Source organism: Poecilia reticulata, linkage group LG23, assembly GCF_000633615.1.
Source record: "Poecilia reticulata strain Guanapo linkage group LG23, Guppy_female_1.0+MT, whole genome shotgun sequence".
Taxonomy (NCBI): Eukaryota; Metazoa; Chordata; class Actinopteri; order Cyprinodontiformes; family Poeciliidae; genus Poecilia; species Poecilia reticulata.
In genome coordinates, this window is record NC_024353.1 from 11912581 (window position 1) to 11939141 (window position 26561).

General features: G+C 39.0%; 1 protein-coding gene across 4 annotated transcripts in view; it reads left to right on the forward strand.

Moving 5' to 3' along the window:
* grm8a (glutamate receptor, metabotropic 8a) overlaps positions 1-26561 on the forward strand; it is a 172781-nt gene that overhangs the window by 140276 nt on the left and 5944 nt on the right. For all 4 annotated transcript variants that reach the window (XM_017302872.1, XM_008400956.1, XM_017302873.1 and 1 more), the window contains exons 7-10: positions 2321-2460; positions 5395-5541; positions 9110-9531; positions 10380-10746. In XM_017302872.1, the coding sequence (XP_017158361.1) occupies positions 2321-2460; positions 5395-5541; positions 9110-9531; positions 10380-10746 (1076 nt within the window). The remainder of the gene's footprint in view (positions 1-2320; positions 2461-5394; positions 5542-9109; positions 9532-10379; positions 10747-26561) is intronic.

The window sequence follows — 26561 nt, forward strand, 5'->3', positions numbered from 1 at the left end:
AGAGGGCTTGGTGGCCCTCTGCCACCTCTATTGTCTTTATTTACAACCTTCTTGTAGAAGAGCCCAAAAATGAAAATAATCAGTGAGTGACGGTTACGTGGATCAAATTGGCTTGCAAATAACAGAGGAAAATGGACTAACGGGTTCAAGATGAAAGGGAAGAGAAGCTCATATAACCATCCTGGTACGCAGAACACAATATCTGAACACACGGCATGTGAAACTTTGAAGTCGTTGGAATACAGAAGACCACACCACACATTATTCTAATAGACTATTTCTATTGGGAACCTGCACCGTGTCACAAAGCTTAAATTATCTCTATCTGGTTTCTTAACATGTACGCTGTATTTCAGCCTTTGAGGTAACCAGTTCTTGATACACTCCAATGCCTCTTGGGATGCAGTACGGTGCAGTTGAAAAATCTGTAGCAACTACATGATTTTGTTATCAACCAAAATCTCTCAGGAATTTTTCTTTCCTGACACCTTTCAGAAAAATATCTCTCAAAGGTTTCTGAAGGCAAAAAGGGGTACATCCTGGTAGCAGCAGGGTGTGTCTAATAAAGTGAATCCCCCTGCCTGCACTTATATTTACACACAGTTTGAAAAAAATAATAATGTAGTTGATGGCTTTTTTCTTTGCCTAAGTTTTCAGAAGCACCCCACTTTTTCCTACACGTTGTTGCAATTCATCTTTAGCGTCACATATTGTTCATGCTAGGGAAGAGCCCGAGGAATAACAACATTGATCCTTAATCAGAAGTTAAGAAATATGTTTAAGGCAGGAAATTAAAGGAGGAGGGATAAGAGACAGTGCAGTTAGGCACTACTTCTTCCTGCGACGGCACTTATTTATAATGTATGGCATCCTCCAAAGCTCGAGACGTCTGCTTTTGTCTCGCTATCGATTGGGTCTCTCTCCATTCATCTTCCTTACTCCCTCTCAATAAGTTTCATTATCATTCCAGCTCATTCTCTCATCCAACCAATATTAGCATATCTCTTCTAATTTCTTCTGAAATTGAAAGACCATCCCTATGTTTATTTTCTTCGCTGGTTTGCCTTTTGTGTGTGTTTTTTCTCTCACATTTTTCTGCTCATATCTTATCTGTCTATTTAGAGCATGTTCCTTTTACGTATGGATTTATTTCACTTCCTCTGGCGCTATTTCTGTCTTAGTTTTGACACTTTCTAGTCTCGCACTTTTGTGCAATTAAACCGAACTCACCTTATATAAATGACTTACTGTTGACAAGTAAAATTTTCATAATGGTAGACCTTCTTCTCACATACACCCGGGTCTTATTTCTTTTATTCTATTCCACACGCAGCAATATAATTTGATTGTACACTGCATAAAAAGAAAGAAAAGCGCCGAGCAAGACAGAAAGCGGATGATAAAAGGTTTGTGTTAAGCCTTATTGGAGGTGAGAAAACCAAATCTGAAAGGAAATCTAAACTCACCCATGCGTGCACACATCCAATCTACAAAACACCGAGGCACATACAGGTACAACACATCTTCGAGTGAGAACCAGAGGTTATTATGCCTTTGCTGTCATAGCTCATAAATATGCCGCCTGAGGAAATATGACTTTAATAAATCTATATGGACAACTTGTGTGTTAGCTGTGCAGTTGTTTTTCTTTTTCTGTGAAGGTGCTCCAAGTTATTTTGTTCAATAAGACGTTATATTCAATAAATAAATAAGCTATTTAAGCAGAAGAAAAAACACATGTTTAGGTGATTCTTAATCCTTTCATGCAAAATTGGTCATTTTCAGGTAAATGTGTGTAGGTCTTAGTAGCATGCAGGCAGGTAGTCTGGTTTACGTCTATGATCTTCTGACAGTCAACAGTTGTGCACATGATGGACAGCTTGTTGCTGCTTCTGTATTATTAGTAAAACCTTTCAGTTAAGTACTACTGTCATTTTTACAATAATATATTGTGTTTCTTCTGTTGAGATGAATCCACATTCAGTATTGGATACATGAAAGTGGGCATGCATCCCCGGCTGTCTTTAAACTGAAAACTTTGCCAATAATGGTGCCTACAGTTTTGTAACCAAATCGATGTGTCTTGCTAATTAGTTGGCCTGTGTGAGTTATAGTCAGTGTTGGTGTTCAAACTTAATTTAAAAAAAAAAAAGATAAGAGAATGCATTAAAGTTTCATAACTTATGTGTGCTTCCTGCTTATCTACTTGTCTTCTTGTCTTCAAAGATATTCTGTACTACAACATACTGATAGGTTAAGAATTAAAAACTCTGATTGTTTAGTTTCAGAAAATGCTATGTTTTTTTCCTCCTTGTTCCAGGAAGTGCCGGCACACCAGTAATGTTCAATGAGAATGGAGATGCTCCAGGAAGGTACGACATCTTCCAGTACCAGTCTATCAACAATTCCAAGCCAGAGTACAGACTAATTGGCTCATGGACCAACAAACTACATTTAAAGGTAAGGTGTTTTTTTTTTTTGGGGGGGGGGGTTGTACGAATATTGGCAAGCATTCTTGAATTTTTAACCAGGGACACAGGATAAAATATTCCCATCAAAACCAAATACAGAAAATAAATAAGGTGAAAGTCTGGAAAATCCTGTAAAAAGGAAACAATTAAAGCCAAGCTTTATTTACATCACTTAAGGTTATTTTTATTGTATGTACTTTAAGAGCACATACCATAGTCAAATTATGTTTTCCAAATCTTTTTCAAAAGTATCTGCAAGGAGTCAAAATGATTACCATACACTTATGACTTAACATTTCTCAAAATAAAAATATTACACAAAAAGATACAGTAGGCCATTTGTTGTTTCTAGATTTGATCACTTTTGTCTTGGCTTGCAGAATGTATTTTTAATTAAACTTGCTTTTTTAAATTTTCTCCTACACTTTGATATGATGCTCCAAAACTTTGTCAACTATGTAAAGAAAGCTGTAATGTCACCTTAATTAGGCCTGGTTTTATCATTTGTTTCTGAAGATGTATACGGCCACACATGTAGATAAACTCAAGTGCTCCTACTAACAATGTTTTCATGAGGAGTCATTTGCTCCAGCACTAGGCTAATGTTAGCATGTTTCCCCTGTTTTTACATGCATTGTTGATAATTTAGTTTGTAAGATATGTGGGATTCTAATTTGTCTTATTCAGATTGCAATATCTGGCACACAGTATAGAATTTGTTTGGGACCCACAGACCTTGTGAAAGGTCTGCATGAACCAAACTTAGATTTTGGAATAGATTGAACAAAGCTTTGTTTTTCCTTGCAAGTCTGAATTTATTTATTTTGATATTTATGGGAAAAATTTTTTTCAAGAGTCCCCACAGCTACAGTAAGAGTTGATGTTGGAGCTATTAAACCTTTAAGTATATGCACCCATCATTCGATCCACCGCAATGTCTGGATCTGGCTGAAGCTCTGCCTAGCACTCACTTCTTTTACACCCTTCAGTCATTTATTTACACCCTGCATACCAAAGCATAAGCACAGGGTGAGAAGTATAATTCTAAAGAAATCAGTGAAATGAATATTGCTAAAACTTTCAAGTTTGTTGCACCGAATCTTCACACTGCATGCATTCACACCCAAACTGCATCACGTTTGGCATCCATGGGGGGAAAAAAACATGCAGTGCGAAATCATCTTCTTAAAAATCCTACAAACTGAGCATGGCACACTTTCCATGTAGATGTGTCTCTGGCTTGTCTTGGTGGAAACATTTAAAGTCACCCCGGTTGCACAAGAGACTGCTGGTGTGCATCCATTTTGAAATTTCTCTAGATTTGAGTTCCAGACTCTGGCTGAGTCACTCCAGCATTTTCACACAGTCTTCCTACAGCGCCTGCAATAGCTATGCCAGGGGGTCCATCTGTTTTGGTTTGTCATGTGGACAAAATTGTTATATTTATGAAAAAAATAATGCTTGTTTTGAGATGGGTGTAAACGCTTCAATGTAGAAGACTTTTTACCCAAACTGGACATATTTTTGGCTGTACTTTACATTGCAGTTATGTGACAGTGATGTATGAGTATCTGAATAAGCGCACATGTAAACAGTTTGAGCATGCTAGAGTGTTACGTTATTAATCCGCCCAGGAGTTCATTAGGAAAGCCAGATGACAGATGAGAAGACTAATAGACACAAAATGCTTCCTGGCTGATAGATGGCCAGGCAAACAAAGTAAATGAGACTGCTACGACTCTGTGTCTCTGTGAGGTTAGATGTGCAGTGTTCTGGCATACATTTAAGTAAATTTATCATGCTTAGAAGTTTACATTTTAAGATGGAATAGTCTGTCCCCTAAAGTCGAATTCCAAGTTTCAACAACTAGACCAACAAACTACATCTAGTTTCTGTAATTCTTCAGCTTTAGGTTCATAAGTATGGTCACCTCCATATTGAAATAAGCTGATTATGCGGTTCATACATCTAATACATATCACTCTTCACATCCACATCTAGCATAACTGGAGGACAATTAAAGCTGTAGATGGATGTACGGTCATCTCAGAACACGCGACAAAGTTAGAGCATTTTCGAAAGCTCTTGGTATTAGTAGTACTAGCATGTGCATAATTGGTTTCTGTCAGAAAATACAGTTGTTTCATTGTGTAGAAATACAGGCCTCTGAATAAGCAGGAAAAATAAATCACATTTTGGTAAACACATTTTTTTCTCTTAAATCGCTGTAAGCTCTGTGTCTGCTTATACATTGGCGTCGCCAACAAATCAAGGGTACTTTTTAATCCCCAGCAGAACAAAAGACCAAACCACCTAGTTTTTTGTCGAATGTTTACTTTTGTGCTAATCAACGGCCGCCTTATTCAGCACTCATGGCAATCAATGCGCCTTTGGGAGTCAGTGTACTAATGGACTTTTTCCTCAAAATCTTGCATGCATAACAAGAAATTAGAGACCAAGCACATGGAACCATAGACAAACCAGACAGACGGAAAGCTCAGGGATTCATTGTAATGCCAGTGTGACACAAGCACAAACAAATACATAGCACACATGGATGAGCACGCACACACGCACACACACACGCACATACACACACACACAATCACAAGGGGAGATCCAGATGGCTTATTTGTGCCAGTTCTGATTATGGTCTGATTGCTGGCTTCCAGAGAAGCTGGTGTTAGTTTGTGCCTGGAAGCTCTCTCGAAAGCGATCAGAGGGTCTGCTCATACTAATTCCTCTCCCCGATCGCCTCCAGACACAGTTGCCACGGGTGCGCACAAGGTTAAAGCACTGTTAACCCAGTGTAAAGTGAGCAATGTCAAATTCTGTTCTTCCTTTCTCCTGAGACGATTGGAAAGTGGTTAAATTGTTCATTTGTTTCCAAAACTAATTTATGCTGCACATGTGCCCCACTCAGATGGACGCAATGCACTGGAAGACGGCTGACCAGTCCCTGCCAGCTTCTGTGTGCAGCTTGCCATGTCGTACAGGCCAAAGAAAGAAGGTGGTAAAAGGAGTGCCGTGCTGCTGGCACTGCGAAAGCTGTGAAGGATACCACTACCAGGTAGGTTTCCAAAGAAAACCACCAGCTTTCAAGATGCAGCAGTAAAAACCAGAGAATGATACATTTGATGCTGCATCATTCAACTTGCAGCCTGCAAAAAGACCAATGACCTTTTCTCCCCACCGTCTGTCTAACATCAGACTTAAATGGCCACTCAAAAACACAGATTTTGTTGCTTTTGGAGTAATGGCATCTTTCTCACTAAAGTACCTTCTCCATTGTCAAGTCTCACTCTAACCAGTGTTGGTTTCGGTTCAAGCCAAGTTGGGCGTGTTTTCATAGGCAGTGTGTTCCTCAATATGTCGGCGGGAATGTGGGCACCGTCGTCGCGCCGTCATTTTGTGTGTGTGTACCATTGGGCAAGCAGTTTCTCCAAACTCTCTCAGTACATTTGTTTGTTGAGGATTATCCCATCCATCTTCTGCCAACATCTTCACAAAGTCTTTTGCTTTCTGTGGGTTGATATGCAAATTGCTCACTAAAACACATTCACCCTTGGGTGGGAGAACCCATTTCTCTGTCCTAAGCTGTTCCCATTGTGTTTATGTTTGAGTGTAATTGTCTGAACAGATGATTTTGGCAACCTCAGGTATCTGAAATTTGAAGCGCAGCTTCAAATTCATGTCGCACAGGAAAGTGGTTTATGTCATCATCTTTGGTCGTCATATTGATTTGACTTCCCCAAATTGTTTGTAGACATTGTTTTCTTAGTATTTTCTAAAGAAATAAAAACATTAATTGAAGAAAATCTCATCATTGTGACATTTTGAAAAACAGAGCTGATTTTGGTAATCCTGACCTAAAAAAGTTTAGCTTTTACTGTCAATTAAAGGAAAAATATGTTTCCCTAACTGTATTATGAGGCAAAAAAGAGAGTCTTGCCTGTTTTTATGAAGTGAATGTGAATTAGTTTTGGCTGTTTGTTTCTGAAATAAAATAAATGTTCTTGCCATATTTCTGATCATTTTTTGACTTTAAAACTGAAATGAAATTTTCAAAGCTGAAATGCTCTGGATGTTCTTTCACAACCTGTTCATAGCTTTTTTCCAATTGGATGAACTCAGTAGGAACCTACCTTTGTCTGATTTCCAATTTAAAAGTGTAATCTGGAAGTCTTAACCAAGCCTTTTTTTTTTTTTTTTTTTTTTTTGGAAGACCCCGTGTTTTTCTCTACCCCAGAAGCATTTATTATCTCTGCTTTTTACTTTAGTGGCTCATTATAAATGTATATATGCAGAAAGAACCCCATGGATGCTCTTAACGCAAATGTAAATATGTGATTTGAGATGAGGGAAAGGGTCTAATCACACATTATGAAGATACATCTCTTGTGATAATTATATCTTAGAGACAATTTGGGATCCTATCATCCTTCTTATTATGTTTCAGAATTCCAGGAGCAGGCAAACATATGTGCAAAGTGATCCCCGCTCAGGAAGCAATAAAGGCAGCAAAAATATTAGTCAGAGCAGCAGCTTGCTAATATGAGACTGAACACTCAATCCATATTTTACACATTCATTCATGGGCTGTAAAATCAATGATCTGTTGATGTGAAGAAGTGTTATAATAGAGCAAAAGCTCAAAGATGTGTGAATTGTTCCCTTGACAAGTGCATGGCTACACAGCTACACAATCGGCATGTCTTTGGCAGATACCTAAATTGTTGGGATGATTTAAAACAAAACCAATACATTTTTGCGTTCATGTGGAAGGTACAGACTTTAGCTTAGCTGTGTTGGAATAAAATCAGAGCAGTTATGGCAAAAAGCAATTTTCCAAAGTGTTTTTATTCTACAGATTTTGTGTTTGGACCATTTCTATTGATCAGTCTCGATTGAGCTACTTGAAAGCATGACAAAAAATGTTTCCTCAATCTTCAAGTGCAGACTTTTAACATGCGCTTCAAAAAACTCAGATTGTCTTTTTCTTAGCCATTCAGAGGTGGACATGTTGGTGTTTCATTGTCCTGCTGAATAACCCCAACATACCTGATCTTAAGCTTAATTCACCTTCATGTTATTCATGCCTGAGCGAAGAATTTATAGTTTCAATAATTATGGCAAGTCAACCACAGCTAAGCTTTCAAGACTATTGCTCTGCCACCTCCATGTTGGTATTATATTTTTTCTTAAATGGTGTTAATTTTATAGAGGATATTATCAGCATTGCATTTTTGTTTTGTTAGTCCACAGAATATTTCCCACAGAGTCTTTGGGATCATCAAGATATTTCTAGCAATTGTGAAACATTCTATGGTAAATGTAACCTTTTTGGTCAGCAAAGTGATTTTCATCCTTAAACAGTTTTTTTGCTGTATATTTCTTATTGTGGAATCACAAATCCTGACTTTAAATGAGTTCAGTGAGAGTCCTGCTGTTATTTAACTTGTTCTAGGTCCTTTAGTGACCTGGATGAATCATTGGTTTGCTTGGAACTTAAGTGCGTTGTATGAACTTTTCTACAGAGCAGTGGTAATTGGACAGGACCATACAAAAGAAGTAGCCATAACACAGTGACATGCGGTGAAGTTCATAGCTGGTGAGGCACCGACTTAATCGGATTTACAAATCTAGACCCCCTGCATGTTATTGTTTACATAAGGAAATTTCGCGCATGCGTACAATGCTGGAGGGCAAAAAGACTATTCTTTAACATGTGATGCTTATCCGCACCGCCGCCGCAGAATAATTCCGTTATCCCAATCAAACTTAGACATGTAGATCTTATTAATTTCGTGCTGTGCTTAACAGCAAAGGCAGAAACCGTTAAAGTACAACTCAAAACCACATCTTTCTCGCTCTCTGTGTCAGCGCAGCTACTGTATGGCTAACTCGCTGTTACTGTCTCTTACTCTGCAGTTGTGGAGTAACAATGTCTGGGTTCATGAGCGCCCCCAGCGATGAGGCACGAGAACTGCCTGCCTCACCTCGTATCTGTTCTCTGCCGTTTCTGATCGCTCCTCAGCACACAAAACACGTTACATACACAGTTGGTGACAGTAAAAGCACAGTACATTAAATACATAAGCTAAATTATAGAAAATCAGTTCAGACATTAAATGTTTTTAACCATTTTATTGGCAACGTACAGACAGGAGGAGCATGCTCTCATTAAGTGGCAACCGGTGCAGTTAGCGAGAGGTTGCGCAATCCCAGGTGAGGCTCAGCTCGCTGCAGCCTCACCGGCTTCGCTTTCAAGCATTTGAATGGAAAAATGTGAAAATTCAACGATTTTGAAGAAAAAAATAATCTAATTTGGTTAAATTAAATGAAAAAATAGGTAGTTTATAGTACAAACCACAGGGTAAAAATATCTTTATAAATTATTATATTATTTTTCCATGATGACACCGCACGTCACTGCCATAACAGTAATTACTGCTTAAAAGAATAACAAAGGTTTGTTTCATAGTCAAAATAACATCTTAAAGTAACTTTAAGATGCTTTCACCCAGCTATTTAGTTTATAGATGTCAGGGCAAACAGAACCATCCATTAGAAATAGAATTAAGACAGAAATAACAGAGCAAAATGGTTTTAATGCATCATTTCTACTCATTCCTCAGGCCTCAGAGTTCACATGCGAGCTGTGTCCCTACGAGATGCGACCAGATACAAACCGAACAGGGTGTATTCCGATTCCTATCATCAAGCTCGAGTGGCACTCCCCCTGGGCCGTCGTCCCCGTCTTCATCTCCATGTTGGGGATTATCGCCACCTCCTTCGTCATCGTCACTTTTGTGCGGTACAACGACACACCCATCGTCCGCGCGTCCGGCCGGGAGATGAGTTACGTGCTCCTGACTGGAATCTTCCTGTGCTACGCCATCACCTTCCTAATGATCGCGACGCCGGACGTGGGCGTGTGCTCACTGCGAAGGATTTTCCTCGGTCTGGGCATGTGTTTCAGCTACGCTGCACTGCTCACAAAGACCAACAGGATACATCGCATCTTTGAACAAGGGAAAAAGTCTGTTACAGCACCCAGGTAAAAACAAGTACATTGATATTATCTATCCATTATTTTGGACGTTTGCATGTTCCATGTGTAGATTTTGTAACTTTGAATGAAGCTTTGTTTCTTTTTTTATGCAGAAAGTAGCATGCAGTCGCATATACACTTAACCTTTACTCTCTCTTATTATCAAGGTACTTGTAATCATTACTCATTTTATTTTTTAGACAATATTTGAATGAGTGATGAGCTCAGCCTCATCATTTTGTAGGTGGTTTGAAGGGGGCTTCATCTAAGTGAGTAAAATGTTAATGCAGGATTTAGTAATGCTTTAATTCTCATATTTCCTACGTAGATGATCGGTTCCTCAATTTATACCACCCATCTTAGGGGTCTTAAAAATCTTTATGATGCATTGTGGGACAGTCATGGAAGACATTCCTTTTTATTTGCACACGGGACTGGGACAACATCAAACGAGAGGGCATTCCACTAGGAGAGGAATTACATTCCTCTGTTTCTGTTTCAAAAAAGGGTCCGATCGATCCTTGAGCCTCTGATTCAGAAGGATCAATGTGGCTTTCTTCTTGGCTGTAGACCAGTGGACCAGATATTTCTTTGCAGAGTTGCTACGGGAGTGATACTTAACTATTTCAGTGTCTACTCCTGTGCACCAAAGGAAGGGTTAGGGGTGGTTTGGGAATCTGATCAAGGTCCTCCTTGGCACACTTTGTTGAAGGTTTTCTGTACACATTTCACCCGGAGAAAGGTCTGACTGGGACAGACTCAAAATTTACTGGATGGACTATGTAGTTCGTCAAGCTTGGCACAAGAAAGGATGGCTTGATAGACTTAGATCAGCCTTGTTTCTTTCTCTGCAGGTTCATCTCCCCTGCCTCGCAGCTTGTCATCACCTTCTCTCTGATCTCGGTTCAGCTTCTTGGGGTGTTCCTCTGGTTTGCTGTGGACCCTCCCCACATTGTAGTGGACTACGGAGAGCAACGGACCCAGGACCCCATGTCAGCCCGCGGAGTCCTCAAGTGCGATATCTCCGACCTGTCTCTCATCTGCTCCTTGGGTTACTCCATTCTGCTCATGGTGACATGCACAGTTTATGCCATAAAGACACGAGGCGTGCCCGAAACCTTCAATGAGGCCAAGCCCATCGGATTTACCATGTATACCACGTGTATCATCTGGCTGGCATTCATCCCCATATTCTTTGGCACATCACAGTCTGCAGAAAGGGTGAGTGTGCTCTACTATTACATTATGTGAATATGAGATGCCAGTCTGGGGGGCTTAGAGGTGGTAATACCTGCTGCCTATTTTGAGTCCAACTCTGGAGTCTTTCTGCACTGAGTTTTCTGAAGGTGCTTTGACTTCTTCTCTGAGTGGGAAAACATGATGGCTAGGTTAACTGGTTTCTCTAAATTATCCATAGAATTTAGAGAATTTCTGATCGCTCGGTTGGTTGTCTTGAGCCTCTGTTACCTTGAGATGGACTGACAGCCTCTCAAGGTTGTGCTCCATCTTTCTCTTAACAACTGCAGGAAATAGTCATCAGCCTCCCAATGACTCTGTGTGGATAGGCTGGATCAACTCTAAAGATTTCTCTGTAGAACATAGTATTGTTACAAATTGATCACTGTTATTACTTTGCCATATCAGAAGATTTATATCACCATTTTATCTTTGAACTGTAATTCTTTAGCTGCTTGGAATCCCTTTTTAGGGATACATTAGCATGTAGCAGGTGTCGTAGCACATGTCTTAGATCCCAGTTTTCAAACTTTTGAGATGAAAAGCCCCAGCTCTTGATTTTTAATGGGCAGATGCATCAATTAGCTTCTGCAATATCACTGGCTTAGAACCAACATCTCCTTACAGCCACTTGTTTGTATAAGAGGATTTTCTGACTCCTGATTAACTGGAGCTAAGCCCATACTTCAGTTTTCCATAGGGCTGTAGCAAAGACTTAATTAATGCATTTTTATTTATTTATTTTGCAAATATAATGGCTGTGAAATGTAAATTGGCAAGGTCATTGACTGAGTAAGTTTGCATCTTCTGACTGACTAGTACAGTCAAAGGCACTTTGGTTGCCTTTAGTTTTTAAATACACTTTTATAGATGTACAAATGAATGAATAAACATACATGTAAGGTTTAAAATTTTTACCTAGTCTCCCTCGGAGTGTTCTGATGTATGCACAGATTCTGAAAGTGTGGATTCCAAGCTTTCCAACAGTATAAATTATATCATACACAATAGTCTAAAAATAAAGAGTGTTGGCACTATGCAAAGAAGATCAGAGAGAAAACAGCCCTCAAAGTTCTAAAAGAATTGTCCCCAAAGCTGATGAGCTGCTTGAGGGTTGTTAAGGGAAGGTGTGCATATCAAAACGTAGCTTTTGTCTGGCATATCTGGATAGAAATATATATTTGTAGAAGTTTTCAGCTTTTGTTCCATTCTCCATAAGCAATAATTCTGAGATTTTGTCTTGTGAGCCCTGAACTTTAGTGCTTAAATTAATTAACCACGTGTTCCTTTCAAACTTTCACCTTATTGGCCGAAACCAACAACAAGAGTCTGTGACTAGCCAATAAGCCCAGTATGTTGATTAGCTGTGAAACATTCCCCCACACCTAGAAACGGCTCAGATTTACTCTGTAAACAGCTGAATTCAAACACACAACTTTTAAAGTTTGTCTTAAAACCCATCTATTTTACTTGGCTTTCAACTCCAGCGGGATCTAGTTTTAAATTGTATGTTTTTGTTTTTAAACTGCAAGAGTTTTTTTTTTTTATTATTGTTATGTTGTGTTTTAATGTACAGCACTTTGTATCAGCTGTGGTTGTTTTAAAAGTGCTTTATAAATAAAGTTGGTATGGTATGGTACAAAGTTCACCATTTTAAAACCTCTGAAACTCCTGTTTAACCATGGGCTGGTTTCGCCATGAATTCAACTACCGGTAGTATATTATGCAAAGAAAACCTGAAAATCTCTCTACAGAAATAGTTGATTTTTATCTTTGTTTTCTCTCCGGTGACTTGTATCTATTTTCCCTCTAAGCTTTCATGGAATCTGAATTTCTGTCTGCAGAGAAAGACTGATCTGAAAATCTGTAGTCGCAATTTCAGAACTTCTACAACAGTCGTATAAACAATTTCCAGTTTATGCCTACAGATTTTAAATGCCTGAATTGTTTTATATTCAGCAGGGAGAAACCTGCTAAATCAAGTGATGTTTGTTTCTATACATAGGCTGTTGTTCACAGCCACAGTTTGAGAATTATCTGTGACCTCTCAACACTCTGTTTGCACCTTACTGTATTTTACTGAATTGGCTGACTTGGTTTTCGGTTATAAGAAAAAAGCCTGAGAGATTCTGTAATAGGATTCCAGCCACAATTCAAAAGTCAAACTATATCATGCACACATAGCAAAGAAAATTCATATAGACCAACATGCACATAAACAATACCTGGGTGTCTCTTTACACACCTGAATACCTAAAATGAAAAGAAGACACAACCAACACATATTTGATTTCTCTGACTTACTTAACCGACTTAATTCCATAGTTTAATAGGCAGCCACAGAAACTGACACACGCAGTAAATGTCGATACAGCTAAGTTGATTTATAACAGCTCGCACGTAGCAAGCTGTTATTTGTTTCTGAATCTGGAGCTGCAGTGTGTTATTGATTCTATTCCTTGATGGTGTGACTGTTCTGGCTTTAACAATAAAACACTTCATGCTCTCATTGAGATTCATGGAAGGACATTGATTGCAGCTGTCATTTGTTTTGCTTCACAAAACCGAGCATATATGCATTTGTGAAGTAAATGGGTGTTTATTTTGGACATAAATAGTAGTTGTAAATAGGTTTGCTGCACTGTGGGTGTTTCACAGACTTTGTGTGACATCATCTTGAATGTAAAGAATTTCGTAAAGCTATTTTTGAAACACGGGTTAAGCCTGCTCTGCGTGTTTTAGGTATTTCCTTGCTGGGTGATTGACAGGCAAACGTGTTTATACCACTTAAACCTTTTCATTTTTGCGACAACCACAAACTTTATTGTAGTTTGTTGTAATTGTGTGTGAAAAACAACAACAAAGTTCACCATTATCACTGATGTAGACGAAGATGTGCGTTTTCAGCTTCAAGTGTTTTGGCGTAATATTTCTTCCACCTTTACACACAATGATTAAGGCTACATTCACACCGCAGGTCTTTTTGCTGAAGTTCCTGCCCCACACAGCCCTATCCCTGACTAGTCTGTGTGTCTTGGTTTCTGTGATGATGTGATTAGAAATGTTCTTTAAGAAATTTGAAACCTTACAGTCTGCATCTGTGTCTTTGTGGAGAACTTTGTGATTTTTACCTATGAAATATGCTACATAAATAAAGTTTACTTACTTCACAGAACAGGTATATTGTACTGAATTTACATACCAATTTGACTCGGTTTATTAGGTGACTTCTGAGAACCATTCATTACGTGAAGGTAAAGCGGGTTGAATACAAATGCAAGCCACACACTATAATTTTTCTTCCGCTTTACATTCTTTCATTACTTTGTGCTGGTCCATCACATAAAATTACAACAAAATAGAACTTTGTGGTTGACTCATCCTAAAACTTTCAAGTCATTGCTTTATTTCCAATTAATTCCTCAATAATGCGATGTCGACCCTTATCTCTCCTTGTTTTGCAGTGTCAGTCAGGCGATTTTTATTCTTTTTTTTTCTCCTCCCTTTTACGACTGAGCCTGTTTTCCTTTCAAACAGCGTACCACTCTTAGTCATGTGGAAAACAGCTCACATCAAAGTGATCCAGTCTAATCACACATTGGGGAAATCAAACTTTCACAGTATTTTTTTTCCCCCCTTGTGCTTGGTTCAGCTTTTTACCAAAGAATCCGGTGTGTTTCGGGGAAGCTACTATTATTGCAGGAAGTTCGAAGTGAATCTGTGAGGGTTTTTTTTTTCTTTCCCCTCTAGCGTGCCACAGCGCTTGTTCTCACGTTCCCACGTCCACACAATAAGGTCTGACGAGTAAAACCAGACAATAAGGTCACTCGCTTGCTTTGCCCGACATGGAAGCTTCACTTGGCTAATGGTTTCAAACGGTTCTTCTTATTGCTGCTCACAGCTTCTTTAACCTTTAAACCACTGATTGTGAATGACGGAGTGAGCCACTGACTTTATGTATCATTTCTTGGTTTTTGCCATTTATGGTTGCCGCATCATCGCTACAGATGATGTGTGTGTGTGTGCGCGCATTGGTGACCTTATAAGGCCTCGTCTGAATCTGTGCGTATGTGTTTGCGTGCACATTATGCACCGCGTCTCACTGGAGTGGCTGAATGGCGTCCAAGCCATGTTTGCTCCGTTAATTAGCATGTCCACCAGCAACTTCATGTGCATCTGCGGCAAAGTGTGTTTGCGTTGTGTGTTGGATTTAATTGGAATTTCCAGTGCCACACATTTGCGCGTCTCTGTGTGTTGTTTCTAATTGGAATATCCTCTGGAGTGTGTGGCAGCTGGCTGGCTAACAGAGAAAGCAGAAGAGAGGGAGGAGAGAGGAGTGAAAGGAGTAAACAGGTAATGATGTGACTTGCTGATGGGGCTTTAATGAGGAGAGCTCTACCAAGTGTATAAGTTTGTTTTCAGATAAAGGGGAGGAGAAATATGGCTACACTGAAGTTAGGACGTTAAAAGAAGAGATAGAGTCACATATTGATCAACTTTATGATCTGAAATACTTAACAGTGTAGTTTTGGCACTTGGTCATGGGTTAATCTGTGACAAGGATACCGTTTTGGGTTAGTTGTGCCCTCTGAACGCTTTACAGTCCTATAAAAAATAATTGGCTCCCTTACGTCTTTCAGACCATCAAACAAGTTTTAATGCCAGGCGAAGATGACCTGTGTCAATGCAGAATGCAGTGTGATGATGGCTTCATTTATAAGGGAACGAAGCCTTCTAAAACAGCCTGGCTCTATGTGAAAAAGTAATTGCTCCCTAAACCTCATTACTGGTTTCGCCACACTTAGCAACAATAGCTGTCATCAAGGTCTGGCAATACCTGACAATTAGTCTTCTACGCTGCTGCAGAGGGATTTTTGCCTGCTGCTGCCTGCAGAATTGTTTGAATTCAGCAACACTTAACAACCTGCTTAGAGTCACTACATATTAATTGGACTACATCTAAATCTAGGCTTTGACTAGGCCACTGTAAAATATCATTGCTGTTGCTTTACTTACAGGTGGATTTGTTTGCACTGAATAATTGTGTTCCTGCGTCACTGTATGAAATTTCTGTCTTTTCTGTGCCCGTCATGTGTATTTTCCTTTCGGCCATTCGAAGGTTGCTGGCTTGTCTTGTCACCTTTTCCTGTGATAAAAGAAAGTAGTTTCAAATAATAATAGTGATTTTGTATCTGTGTAATATCCTTGAAAGATCTCAAACATTCATATTCTGTCAATTGTAGCAAGGCATTCAAATGTAAAAGCTAAAACATAACGATGTTGGTGTCTGAAAAGTATTTTTTATTTGGAAAGTTTTTTTTGTTCAGTTCTCACCATCCTTAGTTTAAGCATTCTTGTCAGATATCGAGTCTCGGGTAACTTCCAGGGGTGGGGTAAGAGTACATGTGGTTATGCGTTCGTCTGCAAACCCTCTTACTGCTTTGTGCTTTGGATGGTTTTTGGCTGCAATTTGCGAGGGGAAAGCATTCTTGGTCACCTTCTAGTGTGGCCTGCATAGTGATCCTGGTCACAGCACTCCTGAACACACGCTCAGCTCTAAATCCCAGCAGGTGAAAAGAACAGAAAAAGAGAGAGAGAGAAAGAGGGAGAGAAGGAGGCAAATGTTACACGGGAAGAAAAAGCAGCTGAAGTCGAAAGTTTCAAACACAAAGAATTACATGAAGGGTAGCTGTGAAAGAATAAGAAAGTGGGAGATGAAAGTAGAAAGAAACGGCGCGCGATGGATCCTTTACCATCACTGAGTGCTGAAGTATTGTTTTTGAAAAAGGTCACGCTACCACGCAGAGGATTTTGGCTTCATATCGCTTCTTCTGCACCCTGCAGACATGTGAAAGGTTGTGTGGTGTAAATGTTCAAGTGTGTGTTTCCTCTCCCCCTGCTTGCTAGAAACTCAAACCACAGGATGCATTCTCTCTCCAACTACCTCTCTGTATGGGCCTCATCATTACTTTGCAGGATGCAGTGGGTAGAAGCCCAATTTATTTCTCCCTTGTCTGTTTGCCCTGTCTTCCTCTTCACGTGAATTTCTCCTCTTGTCACCATGTGAGCTTCGTCTCCCAGTCTGCTCCAGGTGTCTTTAATAAGGGGGACTTGTTATCTCGTGTCTCCCGCCGAGCAGGAGGCAACCATTTTGCTTCCCCTTTGCAAAACCACTCTCTGTGAGGCGATATATGAATGTTCTTTCTTAAATCCGGTGTCTTTGTACCTAAATCACCTCGTCGTATTTCAAGGTGATTTGTTAAGACGCTTTGCCTCAATAGGTTTATCTTGATCTCTTTAATTTGAGGTACACAAGAGTCACTCAACTCTACCTGAAATAGAAAGAAAATCACCCCGATCCCTCTTTGATCAAAACATTGAGCAAATTTTGGAAAGCCAATCTTCTGTGTTTGTGTAACTTCTGCCTGTCGATACAAATTATACCCAATTCGCAATTAAAGTAGTTACATTTTTTTATAACCTTACCTGCATGAGCATCAATTAGTTAGCCATATTAGGAGAAGCGGCGTCGCATGTGAACAAGCAGCTCCAGTAAAATAAAAAAAAAATGCTTTACAGATCTGTCATATTAAAGTTCTTTTATTAGAGATTAGCATTCATTAGCATAAGTAACTGTAAATATCAGTGTATACCCTGGGAAATGTAGACCCGTACTTTAACTTGGTGAATTTCAAATCCAGCACATTCTGTTAGAGACGAGGGGACTAAAAGTAACAGTTTTATAAAGAATGTGATATGCAGTTAGTTATTGCATATCACAGTGCATTTAATTTTTCAAGCCCATCAGGCCAACTGGTGGAAATATTTTGTTGTTGAAAGCAGGGTTAAGAAAAAGCTTTTTTAGAAAAGTTTAATCTGTTTTTGTATGTATTGCATATTCAGACAATAGACAACCATTTGCAAAAGTATTTAGATTTTACATATAATTTTGTCAACTAAATTGACAGTAGATTCAGTCAACAAAAATTTTATCCAATGTTAGCCTAAGACTAAAACAATTCCGACTAAAGCTACATGACATTTTAGTCATAGGACTGAAACAAAATTCTTAAAAAATTGCTGTTAAAATGAACACCAATAAACAGGTTGTAAAACCAGCTAAATATTCAACTTTTTCTTTTGTGTTTCTGTGGCATAAGTGGCCATTATTCAGTAATAGCTGGTCAAGAGGAAGGGCAGAGAGAGAAAAAAGCAGTAGCTTTACCGGGGTCAGGAATTGAACCCAGAACAGTTGTGTCGAGGACTAAAACCTCCTTTTGTGCTGTGCTTGTTCCTTAGCCAAGCGGCTCCCCAGAATTGTTGAATTTATGAGTTGCTGCCTCACCAGTCGGGCCCGGTCAAGCAGAAAATAGTCCGATTCTGGTCACCTGCCAATTTCAATGTGCATCTCGAGCATTCATCTCGCAATATTGACCTGTATTATTTTTGTTCATGTTCAAAGATTACACCTTCTTTCCTGACGTATGCGAGGACCAAAAACAGTCGATATTTGCCCTTCACAAAGTTCCCCTACTAATCAACTTGCATAGAAATCCTCGTCAGGTTGATTTTCTGCACCCAAACAGATTTATGTCTATAATCGCAGTGGAGAAACTGGAAGAAAATGAAAATAAAGAAAGATAGTCTAATGTGTTAAACTTTGCAAATATATTTCAGAGTAAACATGCAAGACAAAATGTTGCAAAGGGAGAAGGAATTGGAAAGTGTGGGTGTGCCGACTTACTTTACCGCAGATGAAGATAAAATTTACTTAGTTGTTGAACACGAAAGATAACAGCTGTGTCGATGCTGATAAATGTGCATACATTGATAACTGCAGATCAAAGATCTAAATGTCAAATTGAAATAGAGATGCAATGCGAGCCATTCCAGAAGGAAGATGTATAGATCACAGGTGTTCTTTTATCATTTAGTATCTGGATGGATAACCTCCCTCTTATGAGTAACGCTCAAGGGAGTGCTTTTGAATTTCTCACTTTAACTTTCTTTTCCACACTATTTTTGAGCCCATTAAGGCGGCAAAGATGACCACAGTAAATTCACTCACTCACTCACTCGCAGTTTTCCTTAAGGTAGAGAAGTCATATACTGTAAATCAACATGCCACCATGTGTTTAAATAAAAAATAAAAAATAAAAAGAACTGCTTGTGCCAGTCTTGCCAGCAGCAGTTTGAGCGACTGAACTTGAAAGCATAAAACCGACGACTCGACATTCTCTCCCGGTATTTTCTAGAAGAGAACAAAATTTGGCGGCACCGGCTGAGCAAAGTCTTAATAAATGAAGTTACAAAGGATCCCCGGATCATTACACCACCTCCACCATGTGTGACTGCTGGCATGGTGGAGGTGTTTTTCTAAAATACTGACAGTTATCCTACAAGGAATCGGATACCGACCCTCCAACATGTTTTGTTTTTGCCACATAAGTCTGCAGAATATTTTTCAAAGTCTTTAGATATCATCAGGTTGATTTGGTTAGTAGTTGGCTTGAAGCAAAAAAAAAAATTTTATACGACAAAACCGCAAAATTAGAATAAATCTGTTAGGGTGCAAACACTTTTTTATGGTACTTTCCATAAAATGTTTCCTTTAATTTGACAAGCTTCCCAGTCACTGTTAAAGGAAACATCCCCATAGCATTCACTATGTAGAGAATGTGTGTTCAGTCTAAAGAGCCCAAAACTTGAGCAACACAGTTAGTCTATAATCACATCACTGCCTTTAGTATCGTTTAACATGCAGAGTGAGGGGGAAAAAATCAATATACTCAACATCGTGGTTTGCTATACTTTATTTATACAATTTAACAGTTTATGCTATTGAGCATGCAATGCACCACATGTGCAGATCTTCTCTTAATTTTATGCCAGATTAGACAAAAGGTCTGAGATCTAAACTAAAGGTGACATCGAAATGAAAAGAAAAGTAATTTGACGATTTAGTTTCTCAGAAGATGTTTGATTCACCATTTTGGGGAACACTCAGCATTTTTTTTTTTTTTTTTGCAAAAAGAAGCCAACCGTGTACTGTAAAACTTGAACAGCCCAAATGAGAGCACAGCAGCTGTTAATGCTTGTTCTTTGTAATAAAATACCCTACTAGCAGGAGATTGACAAAGCGGCTCTTGTGGCATTGGTTTTCAATCAGGCTTTATAAAACTGACACTCTTAAAATAAGAAAATCTCACATACTTTGTTATACCATTATTTATTCATATTGTTAAAATATTTATGAAAATAAGAGAACTCAATTCAAAATATAAACTTCAAAAATATCCAATAAAGCTCTTATGTTCTTGTATATCAGCTTATAAATCATGCATTACAATGCAGATATCAGCAAAACACAGATATCTCCAGTACATCTTTGTTTTCTCTCCCAGATTTTAACAAATGTCTTCATTCTTACAGTGCAGCAAGTTTTTTTTTTACCCAGCAGTCTGTCTATAAAATGCAGCAAATTTCCATTTCTTTTCAAGGAAATTGCTTTTTGATATCTACACCATCAACCTGGGATATAGTAGTTTGGTTGGGGATGAGTAGCATCATACTGTGGGAATTCTACTCACAATTGATGGTGAGAGTTCAAACTAGATCAAGAACCGGGTCGAGTTTATTATGAATGTTGATGTTCCAGCTGACTGACAATTCCAAACATACAGCCAAATCTATAATGGAATGTTGTAGAAAAAGCACAATGATGCTTACAATGACCTAACCAAAGTATTTATTTTGCAAATAAGAATGATCAAAACCTTTGGCCTCTAATGTGGGAAGTTGGTAGAGACATTCCTCAAAACGCTTGTTGTATCGTATTTTCCGCACTATAAGGCGCATCTTCAATGAATGGCCTATTTTAAAAAAGCCAATTTGTTCCGTACTCTATTATTACACATCCATGTTTGTAAAGAAGTGGTCCCCGAGTGCTTTATATAGTAGTCTGTCCCAGTCATTGTTTCACTCACGGTGTTGGTGTTGCGATATTGTGCCCAACTTCTTTCTGGGTAACAGACCAACCGACACGCTGCCGCAGCAGTCTCTGTCTCTCTTCCCTCGCCCCTCTGCCACCAATGGCTTTAAATGTATTATCAAACTTTATCAACAAACCAGCGTTCTGACAACTATCCCAGCATGCACCGCGCACTTCTTCTTCTATGGGGGAAAATGAAGTCGGCAGCTGCTTACCGTAGTTGCTAGACCTGTTGTGGCTCAATATTGGTCCATATATGAGGCACACCGGATTATAAGGCGCACTGTCGGCTTTTGGGGACATTGAAGGTTTTTAGGTGCGCCTTATAGTGCAGAAAATACAGTAACTGAAGTGGGATCAGTGGGCTGAATGCAAAGCTACGGAGGCTTAAATGTGCAGAAAATTAAATCTAAACCACGTTGTTTTGTTTCTACCCGTTATATACTTCTTATGTTGGATTTGCATAAAATAAAAAAGACATTTGCGGTTTGATAATGTGAAAAAAGCTAAAGCAGTGTGAATATGTTTGCAGGTGGTCTATTGCCTATGCAACAGCTTTACTTGTGTGCCATCAGTGCAAAGTACACAGTCTTTAAATGTAATGTAACTTGTCATCACGACACAGCGGCAGAAATAAAGCCTGTCCTTTTTCACATAGGGTTTAGTTTGGTATTTTAATTAGATGGAGCTGTGCACAGTGGGCCCTCTGTCATGCTAGTTTAAAGTGAAGAGTGGAAAAAAGAAGTGATTGACAACTTGGCCACTCTCACAGTACAGCAGACCTTTTAGATACAACTTTAAAGGGGAGAGTGGGACGAGTGCATATTGTAAAATCTACATCTTTATCATTCCCTCATCGCAAAATGTACCGAGAGCGCTGCTTTGATTCTTTGATCCATGTTTTAGGAATCCTTGAATCTCTCGTGGTATGCCTCTCACAATAAGGTTACCTGATTGTGCTATAAAATGGCACCATGTACCTGGAAAATATGCAATATAAAATATGCGCAACATAATCAATCACCCCCCCGGCCCTCCTTTTGGGCTGGAACCCATTCAGATTTAAATAAAAATAACATCTTGAACTAACAAGCTGCAGTATTAGAAATACACATTTACCACATTATTATGATATGACCTACGCACTTTTTCAACCCAAACACAGATGCAAAAGCTGCATGGATTAGATGGAGGGGAAAAAAAATCAAGTGTTTTTTTTTTTTTTGTACTAAGGTAATGAGGCACTTATGACCAGTTAGCCTGGGCCCAATTAGCCGCACTGACACAATGTGGTAGACGGTCTTGTGTCAGGTTTTTTATTTTTTTTTATGTTGACCGTGTTCAACTTGTTTGAAACGTGTGCGGAATATGTGTGTGAAAAAAGTGTTACTGGAGGTTTTAACAAGCTCTCGATAAAAAGACACTAAAGAAAACCCCACATTTTTCAAGTGCAAAGATTTTTGAAAAATCATACACATTTCTCGGCTTCCTTTGTCACTTTTGTAGCAGAAATGTGTTCCTAAAGAAGACACCTTTCTGAACTAAACCAAGTCAGGGCTTAAAAAGCTGTAATTGCTGCAACTTCTGTCTCGGCACCTTTTGGTAGGGCCACAAACCGATGGTTTTGATATTGTCCTCCAACACAGACTCTGTCAATGTTTTTTTACACCAAGTGGCAGAAGAATCCACTTATTTGAAATAGAGATGCTTTGTAGAAGAGTTTAAAAAGTTTCTTAAACTTTCTTTGTAGCTCTAGTCTTTATTTTCTTCTAATAACATAACAAAATATAGGAGGTAATGCTTTTTTGTGTTGAATTACTGTAATAATAAGTAGTACTGGTAACTGTAATAAGACTTTTCTGTCATAAAAGAGCAGCTAAAATTTCTAAAATGCTGAATTAGATATTTTTCAGTCAACAATGTTGGGTTTTTCTAGAAACACTATGCTCTCACCATCATTCTTAGTTATTGCCAAAACTGCAAACATTTCACCCTTTAAATGAATGGAAATAAGCTTCCCTTAAAGTCTGAGTTTCTGTCTTATCCCAGTTAGTGCAGCTTTGTACAAAATAATTTGTGTTTTGCTTTAATTACTGAAGAAAATAAGGCCATGTTTTTCTTTTTCTTTTGTTTTGCTGGTGTTCTTTCCTGAGAGAACCTAGCAGTGGAACGATTACCGCCAATAACTCTATGTACAGTTTGTTGAGCTTTTATGTAGAAAGGACTCCTGGTCTAATTCTTCTGTTACTTCCTGTCCTCTCACCCCCCGACGTGGCTGAAGCAGATAGCTGCCCATATTGCGCCTGCGAGTGGTTCCTCTTCACAGTCACCATATGCTTGTTCAGAATAAAACATTCCTCTCCGACATTGTTGTCCGGTGGAAGCGGCCGTTTGTTTTCGTGATATACTGTTGTCCAAGCTATTTTTGGTGAACGTATGAAAGGTTTTCTTTTGTTTTTCCTTTTTGTCATCAAAAATGTTGCATTGGAAGGCAATATCAATTCAATTCAGAATTGATTCCCAGAAATGTAGAGATCTATCCATTATTGTATGACCATGTAAACAACTAATTCAGTTAACACCAGTTAGCAAAAGGTTAAGGACATCCAGCTAGATGCATTTTCATTCAGTTTGATGAAATCCCTCCTTTTTCTGAAGCCCAATAATAGATGTATTGTCCACAGTGAAGAAAAACTGTTAAAAGCGAGTTGTTTTTCTCAGAGTGAGGATTCCTGCCAGAGCAAGAAGAGTTAAACCTGACCCAGTGAAATTAGCTTAACAAAACTTTAAAAAAAAAAATGTAATATCCATTTTACACCCAGTATACTATACTATAATTAACTGCTAAGATGACACTGTTCCCTTGTCACACCAACTCCCCATCCAGACCAGAAGGTTTTGACGTTGGGGTTTTAATCGGGTCGGCTCTACTTCTGTTGGGTTACAGAAGCATTTCAGATTCTGTAGCTCTCGTCTCTGAAATTGACCGAGATCCCCCAGGCAATTTGAAAAGTCAAACTTGCTTCCAAAATATTTGTTTTAAACCAGGCCACTTGCCAAGGACACCCTTGCTTGTCTTCAATCAGCTTGCTAAATGATGTGACGCTTAAAAGGGCAAAACAGTAATAGCAAGAAGAGCGTGGTACGATGAAGCAAAAACATGAAGGAGAACACGCATACAAAAAAGAATGAAAAGGGAAAAGGGATGATGCAATTCTCCGAGTTTGCTTTAATTAAGGCTGGACTTTAGCATAGCTTTAAAATGCTTAATGGGCAAAGCGATGCCAATATCAGGCAGCAGCATGCCATAATTGATTGTTAAAACCGCATGCTGCGATAAAGGGAGTCTGAAACCGTGTCGATCTTGAACTGCATTGCCCTCCACGTCAGTCGCTCAAGAGAAGATTTTCATCGAGTCACAAACAAGACCCCATGGCAACAAGCGACACAGGACTTTGTTCCTCAATTCAGTTGCTGAGCTTCTGTTTGCTCTTTCATCTGTCTCTCTGAAGGCCAATGTTTGTTCTCAGTAATGTGGAGGTTTTTTTCTCTAGCTTGTTCAATTGTCTTATATTCACTTAATGTTTTTTTTCTTGTTTTTTTTTTTTTTTGCGTCACATCTTCATTATTTCCTTCCCCTGTTTCTCTCCACTACATCTCCGTCTCTATTGGCTAAGTCAAGGTTGTTGTTTGGCAGAGCTCTTTGATTTCCACACCTTTTTTCTCGCTTCTGGGAACGAAAGCAGTTCCTGTAATTGCAGATGCGGCATTACGACAAACAGCGTTTCAATTCTTGGTTTATCAGACATTAAAAGCTAGTATTTTCCGCATTAACACTTTTCAGTCATTTATAAACGAAGCCTAAAAGTATTGTATTTTTCACAGGTATTACGAATTGATTAATGGCCGGCAGAAGCATCCATGTTTACTGATAAAGGATTAGCATTGCATCATTGATGATACTCAGGGAAACAGGAAATATAACAGTTTGTCAGCAGTTTTTTTAGTTCATCAAAATATAGTTCATTGAGCATACACAAAAAAGGAGTTTACAAGTGAAGCCAAAATGTGTAACGTGAGAATATTACGGGGGGTTTTTTCTTCTTTACTGTGACTTTTAGTTTTAGCACGTTTAGCTGCGTCAACTCAATTCTAACCTAAATTGACTTAAACAAGTTTTCACACATCAACGACAGGCTGTGGGGCTTTAAACACAAAATAGGATAATTATGAAAATGTAGAAAAACGATGCATTGTGTTTTCTCAGGGTTTTTCTTTTAACCAATAAAAATCACTTGTATTTGACCTAATCCACCAAAGTATATTATCCTCTAACCAGTTGTCTTCAGAAATCATATAATTAGTAAATAAAAGTGGGTGTGCAGTTTAATTTCAGTATAACAGCTGTTCTCACAGGATTGATTAAAAAACTTCAGTGAACACAAAATATGCTTGGATTAGATCATTTAATGCCAATAAGCACTTAGTTTTATGATATCTCTTTTGCTTTCTGCCTTGTCTGTTGCTACTGTTTCTAAGTCCATTGCTCATCTTTGCATTTTCTTCTTGTTGAGTCATTCTTGAGGTGGGTTCTGTTCTGGTTCTTCCATTCAATCTATTAGATTTTCCACGGTTGTGTCAGAGAGTTTTATGAGAAGTAGTTGAGGATTTTGGGTACTGCATGTAAAGCTGTGCAGTATTGCTCAGCAGATGTTACTTTTGACACGTGTGAAAGTTGGTGGAGGTCACGTCGATCGCATCAGCCCACGGACTCTGAAGGCTCTGCATAAAATTAAAATGTGCTTTATCTGCATTCATCTCATTCTTTATTAGTGCGACGTGTTTGCAAGTGACATTTTGAGCGCACACCACGTCAGGCTAATTATTTACATTAGAGGTAAACGCCACAGCCGTCGGCTGAGAGAAGACGGCTCCCTTCGCACCCATTAACGTGCGGTCGAACTATTAAGCCGCCTGTCACCGTCAGCCGCGCGTCCCACGAATTACAGTCTTACACAGACAATGAGTAATGGGGACTTTTACTGTACATTGTTGGATGGCGACGGGGACTGGAGCAGTGAATAATGCCTTAAGCGGGAGCTTCTGGACCCGACTGTGCTCGCTGTCACGTAGCGTTGAAGTGTCTACGTCCTCATTAAAGCCAAACTCGGGTTTGTTTTAACCAGGAAGGTTCAGATACTTGTGGCCGGATAAGAGACGACGGTGTTTTGAAATCCTGCTGACATACACTCCTGATCAAAATCTTAAGACCAGTCAAAAAAGTGCAAGATTTAGCATTTTGCACTATTGGATCTTAAGAAGGTTCTAAGTAGAGCTTCACAATGTTAAAAGAAGAAATCAGCGTGAGAGACAGAAATTTTTGAGCGGGGAATTAATTGAAAACTGCATTTACACTCAAACATGATTTTTTTCAGCTGATCAAAAGTTTAAGACCATAGCTCCAAAAAAAAACAAAAACAGAAATCAAGTGTCAAAAAAAGGACTGAGTAATGAGTAGCTCCATCATTCTTGTTGATGATTTCAAACAATCGTTTAGGCTTGATGCCAGTGTTTCCAGGAGGCTAGTGGGAACGTTGCTCCAAGTGTTGAAGATGGCTTCACGAAGGGCATCCACTGTCTGGAACTGATGTCCATTTTTGTAAACGTCCCTTGCCATCCATCCCCAAATGTTCTCAATTGGTTTAAGATCCTGGGAACATGCAGGATGGTCCAAAAGATGGTCTCTTTTGCTCCAAGAGACGTTATTCTCTTGGAAGAACTCCTCTGTCAGGCGGGCATTGTGAACTGC